The sequence below is a fragment of the Filicampus tigris genome, chromosome 7 (genome assembly GCF_054856515.1).
Source record: "Filicampus tigris isolate MCC_2025a chromosome 7, RoL_Ftig_1.0, whole genome shotgun sequence".
NCBI lineage: Eukaryota > Metazoa > Chordata > Actinopteri > Syngnathiformes > Syngnathidae > Filicampus > Filicampus tigris.
The window spans coordinates 4,590,040-4,599,849 of record NC_141223.1 but is presented as its reverse complement, the minus strand read 5'-3'; the positions used below and the strand labels follow the sequence as shown (position 1 = coordinate 4,599,849).

Genomic DNA, 9,810 nt, shown 5'->3' with positions numbered 1-9,810 from the left:
AAGGCAAGAAAGAGAGAGAGAGAGAGAGTTCAAGTCAACCGCTGTTTGGATATTGATTGATTGCGATCTAGGGGCTTTATGGGAAATAAGAGGGACAGCAGTGACAGGCAACAGATTTGGAGAGGCAAGATAGTCTACTTGTTTAAGAGAATTGTTTGATATTGTCGGCAACAGACTGATTTGGTGAATGCATTGTGTCTTGTGCCGGGCTCAAAGCAACCAGCTTCTGCTGCGCAAAAAAATATCCGTCTCGTCTGCGAGAACATATCGACAGGTAGTGTGTATTTCTGTAGTTGTGACACAGTTTCCTAGAGTACATTTTACTCTAAAAAGACTACATTTTGGTACCGGTAAACAGAATGAAAATTGAAAGTAAAATTCTCAAGAGAAAATTTTATGCTGGATTTTACACTGAATATTTTACTCTCAAATGTGACTCGGAGCAAATATAGTCTTTTTAGAGTAAAATGTGCTCTATGAAATGTAATGTGTATCATAAGCTAAATTAGCATATTTTGTTATTCAGTTCACATCATTAGCTAAGTATGAACATGAGTTTTGATATTTGATCATTATTTTCCCCCCTCCTCAATAATATAAGAGGAAAAATATTTTGTGTGCATGATAAGTTTTGTATTTTGTTGTGCGGGGTTATCAAAATTGATACTGACAATAAATATGATATTTGTTTATCATATTTATTAAACATGATACTGACAATGAAACGATTTGGACTTTTTACTTTTGCACTTTAATGCATTGTAGTCTTTTTTTTTTTTTTACTTTTACTTAGTTGAATCAGTACTTCTACCAGGGCCTATTTTCCCTTTTAAAACAAGTATCTGTACTTCTACATTTGTACAAATTGGAGTACTTTAGCCGCCGCAATTTGCATATCGAGGGATACCTAATAGTACGTTTGTCTTTGCAGAGCTCGAGGTGACGTTGTCTCAGTCTGAGTTTGTGCTTTGGCTCTCGTTGCTCCTGCTGCCAAAGAACGGACGCGTGTTGCCCGCTGCAGGCGAGACGCGGGAAGGCAAGCAGATCGGGGGAGGAGTATAAACGCACCAAGTGCGATCACGCCTCTCCCTTCTTGCTTTAAATAGTCGTGGCCACCCGCTGTCGTCACCACGGCGGAGATGAGCGATTTTAGACGGACTACGGAATACCCAATAGTTAAAACAAATCAAATAATAACGCGGTGAACTTTGAGTGGCATCCACAGGTCTGCCAGTCACACCCACACCTCGCAACGCATTGCATTTCCTTCTTTTTTTTTTTTTAATTTCTAAAACATCTTCTCACCCAAAAATCAAACCGGTTATTTCCCCCTCCTTTTCACTCTCTATCTCTCTTCTCTGCGTCTCTCACCCTTTCCCTCCCTCCCTCCACCTCCACGGCTGGCTCAGTCCCTCCTCATCGCTCCTGTGACGCACGACAGTCGGCATTTTTTGGACGCGTGGAAAAGAAAGCGAGGCAGTTTGCGGCGGGGGTGGGGGGGGAGGCAAATGAAACTAAATAAAAGCAGCCGAGCAATTCCGTCAACATTCCCGCTGCTTATTGCTCCAAACGTAACGAGGACGCGGTCCTGAGGAGACAATTGTCACCCGGCTGCGCAGTCGCCGAGCGCGCTCACCCGGGAGGCGGCGGCGGGGGAGGAGGAGGAGGAGGAGGAAGAAGAAGAAGAAGAAGAAGCAGGACGGGCTGGAGTCGAGGACTTGCATTTTAAGCACACACAGGAGAGTGGGAAGAAGAAGGGGAGAGTGTCAGAGTCACCGGAGAGCGAGGGAGAGATTTCAAATTCCTCTCACGTCTTCATCTCTCCTCTTCCTCCTCTCCTTTCGCCTCAGCCACGGGGAGAGGGTAAGGAGATAGAGAGCTCGAGATGGCGAAGGAAGAGAGAGAAAACTAACAGCGTTCAAAGTATTTCTCCTTTTTTTTTTTTTTGTTTGTTTGTTTTATCATTGCTGTTATTTCTCCCCAATGCTTCCCAGCTGCAGTACAACCCGAAGGTGAGTTGACAGCTTTTCGGCGTGTGTGTGTGTGTGTGTGTGTGTGTGTGTGTGCACTTGTGTTTCTTGCATGCATCAATGTCAACTTTAACCACTGCCATGATCGCGGAATAGTCGTGCTCTTTTCAGCACATCAGCCACGGCCAAATGTTGCTGCATTATGCTTGGCATCGCTTTCCACGAGCGCGGCGCTCTCTGCTAGATTGAACTCAGTGCTTTCAGTGAACGAGAGGATTTGGCAGGACTAATTCAAACACCCTTTTGTTACGTTCCAATATAAAGTATTCAGCATTTTTTTACTGAAGTGTAGCTGTTTGACTTTGAATCGGTGCCACGTTCACATCAACTCCAAAGTCCCCTCTCTGTGCTTGCATATCTGCTTCGTCGATTTGCTCTCGAACGTTTTTCACACCTGGAATTCTGGTTCTGACAATCCCCCCCACCCCCCACCCCCAACCCGCGCAGCCCGGCATCGGACAGTGAGCAGGACGCTGCGGGCCACAACAGAACACGCCGAAGGAGGATGAAGAAGTGGGAATCCCTCTAAACTAAGTATGTATATCACTCCATTTGATCCAACGCGTATGACTTAAAATAAAAAAAGGGATGGTGTTCTATCTAATAATCAAAATAATCTGTCCTAAAAAAAAAAAAATAAAAAAAAGAGAAAAAAAAGGTTGGATATCGAGGAATCCTGCACACTGATGAAAGGAGGAAAACTGTGATTTTTGGAGCAAGGCCGCAGTTTTGGATGACTTTTATTTTATTGTTATTTTCGGTGGTGTGTTTTTTTCCAGGGGAATACGTCCTTGCATTTTTCTCTCTCTTTTCATACCCTCCTTTCACTTTTTTTCCCAATCAATACCATGGACAGCGGTTTTGCTCGGCCACAGTCTTTATTGGATTTTTCAGCACCCACTTTTCGACGGACAGTGCCCAGCCTCTGTTTGTGCGCGTCAGTGAATAGAACGTCACTTTTGCCTTGACGTTTGATTATTAGTGGCAAGGCCGACAGAATACCAAAAATTATTTCATGTTTTATGTTATTATCAATTCGTCAGTACTTTTACACCACAACAAAAATCACTCCCACATGCCCCCCCTCCCCCATTATCTTATCTTTTTGTTTCGTAAAACTTGAGTCATCCTGCAAACGAAGCTGAACCCCTTCTCAGATTTCACACTTCTTGATCCTGTAGCACGCAAATTCCGTCACTGAAGGCAGAGAAAAAAAAAACGTGCGTGGGTGTGTGTATGCGCTGGCGGTGTGTGAGCGTGTTGCATTTTTTTTCTTTTTTTACAAACAAAAAAGGGTCGTATTTTTGCCTAAAAAATATTGAGTTATTTTTTCTTTCATTTTTAAGTGAGTTCATCCAGGCTGAAACCACTTGATTTTTTTTTAAATTGCATTTTTCAAAAAATGTACTAGTTTTTCATAACTTTACTCCGACATTTTGAAATATTTTCCCCCCATTTCTTCGATTCAGTAGCTTACACTTATTTCGCCTCGATGCATGTCTCCTTCACCAGTACGTTGCTCATGGACATATATGGTCATATATCCATTTATTCTAAAAATGATGAATATTGAAGTTCATTCGGTACCCTTAGCTGTAGTGTAGCTTTCCCCCAACTGCTCTCATTACTTACGAAGAAGGTGATGAGTCTCCTGTTATGTAATAAATACACCTGGGGGACGGTGTCTCTGCTGCTGCTAACCTCACCCACCTGCTGTTGCCATTGTTTATTCATAGCGATAAGCATCCCTGAGGTGATTTATTGCGACCTTAGAGGCATATCTGCTGTATTATAAATGGACCCGGGTCTGCTCGGTGATGCCAACTCTTCAAGAGATTTGTTTCTCTTGCATGGATATCGCATCACCGAGATTCCTGGGCCCATTTTGTTTGAAATACCCAGCGACATCTCAAGTGGTCTCAGTGTTATTGTATCATTTTCTGGCGTTCGTTCCCAAGCGTGTTTCCATTCCATCGAAACGAATGAACCCCTATTCTTGCCATGTCTTTTCACCTTGATCTTTACTTTGCTAGATTTGTTTGTGTGTGTGTGCGTATCTCATTCTCACGCCCCATTTCATTCTCCCTCTGTCTCTCTTGCAGTGCTGTGAAGTGGCTCTCTTCCTGGAGCCCAGACTTCACCCACCTGGTGTCAGCAAGGATGCTGTGGGTTACCTTGCTGAGCACCATAGCCTTAGGATGGAGCACCCCGATCCCATTACTCGAGGACTCGGAGGAGATCGATGAGCCTTGCTTTGAGCCCTGCTACTGCGAGGTCAAAGAGGGCATCTTTCACGTGCACTGCGACAGCAAAGGATTTACAAATGTGAGCCAGATTGCTCAGATATGGAGCCGGCCATTCAAACTCAACCTGCAGAGAAACTCCATGAGGAAGCTCTACTTTAACAGCTTCCTCCATCTCAACAATGCCATATCTATCAATCTAGGTAATAACGCCTTGCAAGACATCCACGCCGGAGCATTCAACGGCTTGGGAATACTCAAACGGCTTTTTCTACATGAGAACAAGCTCGAGATTTTCCGGAATGACACATTCGTTGGACTGGAGGGTTTAGAGTATCTCCAGGCAGACTACAATGTCATCAAAAGGATCGAAAGTGGTGCATTCCGGCACCTACACAAATTGAGAGTGCTTATACTAAATGACAATCTGATTCCTGTGCTCCCCAATTATCTCTTCCGGTCTGTTTCACTCACACATTTGGACCTCAGGGGGAACAGACTCAAGACGTTGCCCTATAAGGGGACATTGGAATACGTTGGGCGGAGTTTGATGGAAATCCAGCTGGAAGAGAACCCTTGGAACTGTGTGTGTGAGATTGTCCAACTAAAGACTTGGCTGGAGAGGATTCCTTATACCGCTCTGGTAGGCGAAATAACATGTGAGTACCCGTTCCATTTACATGGGAAAGACTTGCGGGAAATCAAGCGCAGTGAGCTTTGTCCTTTGCTCTCCGATTCAGAAATTGAGGCCAAACTGGGAATTCCACGCATCCCATTCAACAACGACAACACGTGGCCTACCAAACCTTCGTCCATGCTCTCTTCCTTCCACAACACGGCCTCCTCTGCAATAAAGCCCACTAAACGACCTCGGCCCACCAAGAACCCCCCGACACCCCGTAGCATTTACCCGGGCAACAACCAGCCCCCGATTGCCGGCTATCAGACGAGACCTCCGATCCCAATCATTTGTCCTGCGGGATGTATTTGCAACCTTCATATTAATGACTTGGGCTTAACGGTCAACTGTAAGGAGAAAGGCTTTCACAACATCTCTGATCTTCTGCCGAGGCCTCTCAACGCCAAGAAATTATATCTCAGTGGGAACCTAATACAGAAAATCTACCGTTCTGATTTCTGGAACTTCTCAAGTTTGGATTTACTGCATTTAGGCAACAACCGGATATCTTATGTGCAAGAGGGCGCTTTCATCAACCTGCCAAACTTGAAAAGTTTATATCTGAACGGCAATGACATTGAAAGGCTCACCCCCGGGATGTTTCGAGGACTTCAGATGTTGAGTCTACTCTATTTCGAGTACAACGTTATACGCGAGATACGGCCCAACTCCTTCTCCCTCATGCCCAATCTGCAGCTGGTTTTTCTCAATGACAATTTGCTGCGCTCCCTGCCCGACGACGTCTTTGCTGGCACCAACCTCGCTCGCCTCAACCTTCGCAACAATTACTTCCTCGACCTGCCTGTGCGTGGAGTCCTGGAGCATCTGACCTCTATTGTCCAGATTGATCTTCACCAGAACCCCTGGGAGTGCTCCTGCGATATCATCCCCCTCAAACAATGGCTGGAAAAGCTCTCGTCCGTTATTGTGGTCGGGGATGTCATCTGCAAGACGCCCGAGTTCGCCTTCGGCAAGGATTTGCGTTCGCTAGAGGTCGACGTCCTTTGTCCCAAACTGAAGTATTCCTCAGGCCCGTTGCCGGCTCAGCCCGGCGGGGACGACCTCACCACCGGGAGTGCGGGAACGGGGGAGGCGGGCGGACGAGATGCAGTTCCGCTGTCGGTCCTCATACTCAGCCTCCTCATCCTCTTCATCTCCGCTGTGTTTGTAGCAGCCGGGCTGTTCGCCTTTGTTCTTCGCCGAAGGAAGAAACTGCCCTTCAGGAAGCGGTCGGAGGTGGATCTGACAGGGATCCAGATGCAGTGCAGGATTTTCGAAGACGCGCCGAGGCAGAGCAGCGCCGTCAATACAAGCACACTGGAGAAGCCGACCGCCAGCTTGCACACTCACACTCATCCCAGTCACACGCATTCCCATGGCCATGTTTATGATTACATCCCCCACCCTGTGACTCAGATGTGTAACAACCCCATCTATAAGCCCCGGGAGGGTGAGATAGCGGCAACATCAGATGAAGACAGAGGGCAGTTTCCAGCCAAGAAAGACAATGGCAGCAGCAGTAGCAGCAACAACTACAGAACCTTGTTGGAGAAAGAACGAGAGTGGAGCCTGGCTGTCTCCAACTCTCAACTCAACACCATCGTCGCTGTCAACCACACCACAGCCGACTTTGCAGGGCTTCATGAGAACGGCGGGCTCTGCCCGACAGTCATTGACAGTCAAAGGCCCACACCGACCGTGGGTTTTGTGGACTGCCTCTACGGGACTGCCCCCAAATTAAAGGACATGCACGTGGCGCACGCTCACCCACCTGGCATGCAGTACCCAGATTTGCAACAGGATGCCCGGCTGAAGGAGACTTTGCTTTTCACGGCGGGGAAAGGCTGCTACCCCGAACCGTCCCAAAGCGATTACCTGGAGTTAAGGGCCAAACTTCAAACCAAGCCGGATTACCTCGAAGTGCTGGAAAAATCGTATCGGTTTTGACATTTGTAGCCCAGAGAAGAAAGGCCGGACACGATCACTTTGTCGTCCGAAAAACACAACCACTCAAAACCGATATGAAAAGAAAGTCAATCTGGACAAGGCAGCATGATATGAAATAAAATATATTACAATGCCGCCCAAATCATTCTGGAGGAGAGGCTGTTCTCAGATATTTCAATCAAGTGCCTTTTTTTTCAGAGTAGCCAGCAATGTCAGCATCTGTTATTTTTATAAGATAAATATCTCTACTAGCTGAGAAGAGTGAGAGAGGCAACGGGGAATAAAAGAAAAAAAAAAAAGAAAAATACACCACAATCCTGATACAACGAAATCCTTTGTTTATGGAATTCCCATGACGCACGGGAGCGGGACGTCTCCCAGAATCGGAGGGTTATTCCCTGCCTCCTCTACCCCTCGCAAGGATGTACAAAGACCCGGAGGCCGTGCACATTAAGGCTATGGGAAATCATTGAAAGAAGGATAAAAACAAATATGAATATGAACCGCAGTTGGCTGCGCATGCACTCGCTGCAGTGCAGGAAAATGAGGGGTGGGGGTGGCAATTCATCACATCGAGAACAAAGATACTGCAACGCATTTACAGTTCAGTGTTCTATTTAATTTTTATATCTTATGACTATGGTTGTTACTCTTCATTAGGTCTTCTGTCTATATCAGGGTGCTTGTCGTAAAGGATGCGCCAGTGACGCACGGATGGTCAAACATTTGTGAATATTATTATCAGACCACGCTCAAGGTTTTCTGGATATTTCCATGCACTTTGTTAAAGCCCCACTCTCCACGCGATTGCCTCCGGATCCCGCCCCCGCCCCATCGTCGCCCACTAACAGCTTTGTAGGACGCACTTTTAAATGTTTTCTCTCTCACACAAAGATTTGAAGAAAAATGTGCATATATTTATTCTGTAATTTCAGTGGAGACTTTAATTGTAAAGGTAATGTTAAATCAATGTACAGTGATTATGCGTCTGGTATAGCCTTCTTAATAAAAAGAAACTCTTCAAACAGATGTCAGGAGGCTTGATGTCACGTAAAGGTGTGTTGAGTCATACTGAAGACCGCGCGGTTGTTCAAGAGCCATGTCGAAGCTGCGGCATCATCGGTGGTGCAGGTAGAATCCTTCAACTAGATTTGGGTTCAGGAGAACTCAGCAGACAATTGTAGAAGAAGTAAGCATCAGTTTACATTTGAACTGGACTAATTTTGATCACAGGTGTCAATGCACCTGCACAAGCTTCATTAAAAAAAAAAAAAACATCTCAAGTAACCTTTAGTTTTCTACGTAATACGGTGTTACTTTTGGCACGAAATTCTACCAAGTTCTTGTGAAAACGGGCTCCTGAACTAGATAAGGAAATCAATTATTGTATATTTTAGTGTTGATCACATGTTTATTCCAACACTACACACCACTATGTAACGTGACGGGAATACAGTGCAGTGAAGTCAAAGCAACTTTATGTGCAAACAGAAATTTCTAAATTAAATATATACAAAGTACGTGTGGGAATTGGCAATCTTCCTTTTTCAAATCGGTATTAATGGTGGCAGCTGTTGAAGAACGAGTGAGATGAGTGGTAAGAAGCTACTGTATACGTGTGACGTGATGGGAAAATGAAGCTACAAGATGCTTCATGAACCACTTGTTGGGTTTATTGAGCCCTCTAGATGGCATTCTCTGTTCAACATCGGGATGGAAGCACACTCACTTGCCATTTCGTAAACCTCTTTCTTTAACCCAACGCTGCCATCTAGAGTCAAAAACCAAACAAACAATTGAACCACGAAGCATCTGGAAGCTTCATTTTCCCATCACGGCTTGACTGCACTAATGCCCCAAAAGTAGCACTATAGTTTTAGTCCACTGGAGGGCGCTTGGTTGAGTACATTTCGTTCAGTATTAGAATAATGCACAAATTCTGTTTACCTTCTTGTTATTTTAATTCATAATAAACACCGAACCCAGAGAGCTAAATCTGCTAATGGCTTGTTGCTCGATTTCTTTTTTTTTTTTTTGGACGTTATACATTTCTGCCGTGTATTGTTATTCAGTATGTTCCTGCAACGTTACAAATGGCAGAATAAACAAGTCGGCGCTGTATCCAGGTAACTGAAGGGCCCGCTTTGTATATTATGTGTCGGAATGTTGACAATGTAATGGAAATGTCTTACAATGTACAATCAAAGAATGATTTCACAGAGTATGCTCTGAAATTTGGGAAAGATAAGTGACTAACATTCACACACACTCACAGAAACGTCTCGTCTTGCAGTGGGAACATAGCGTGCATTTCTCTAGACACATAAACACACTAATGAGACTTTGCTCCGAACTGAAACAACATTGCTTTGCAACTTCAGTGTTACATAAAATGGAACCTCAAGCAACATTTCTCCATGAGGTAGTCTTGAAGGACAATAGCTTGTCTACAACATACAGCTCGTACGATACCGTTAGCATCAAACGTCACAATTTGAACAGTAAAGCGACAGTTTTACGCCGCTTATGATCTTTTACAGGGACGCGGCCAAACCCCATGCGGCCTCTCCTTTCCATGACTATCAGTCAGCAATTTCACCCTGCACTCACTTTGATTAAAGCCATCGTGCATCGGTTCACCCCAACCTTCACCGTCGGGCCCTCCATGAATAAATAAATAAATATGATTTGAGGACCACTGAGGGCGAGGAAGTTGCTCGGTTCCATGCGGCTTGGCAACCTTCCATCCTCCATCACGTGACCCCAACAACACCTCTCACTATTATGTTTCACTCTCTCATGTTTTGGCCCACTGCACCATGCGGAGCGGTTTTATCCTCGTAAATCCTCTTTGTTATCCTGCCCTAATATCTCCAAGGGATTTCATACTTTGCTGTAATATTAGATAATG

General features: G+C 45.1%; 1 protein-coding gene across 2 annotated transcripts; it reads left to right on the top strand.

Moving 5' to 3' along the window:
- Positions 1–1,139: 1,139 nt before the first annotated feature.
- Positions 1,140–7,928, top strand: slitrk3a (SLIT and NTRK-like family, member 3a). Of its 2 annotated transcripts, XM_086036471.1 has the most exons (4): positions 1,140–1,863; positions 1,995–2,012; positions 2,478–2,564; positions 4,133–7,928. In XM_086036471.1, exon 4 carries the CDS (start codon positions 4,191–4,193, stop codon positions 6,897–6,899), a length of 2,709 nt encoding a protein of 902 aa, XP_085892597.1. In that variant the 5' UTR covers positions 1,140–1,863; positions 1,995–2,012; positions 2,478–2,564; positions 4,133–4,190; the 3' UTR covers positions 6,900–7,928. The 2 variants fall into 2 exon arrangements, with proteins under 2 accessions (XP_085892597.1, XP_085892596.1); XM_086036470.1 differs by having other exon boundaries at positions 1,140–2,012.
- The last annotated feature ends 1,882 nt before the right edge of the window (positions 7,929–9,810 follow it).

What these genes read in the sequence shown, in the direction of transcription:
- slitrk3a (XM_086036471.1), top strand. Translation starts at nt 4,191, where the DNA reads ATGCTGTGGGTTACCTTGCTGAGCACCATAGCCTTAGGATGGAGCACC.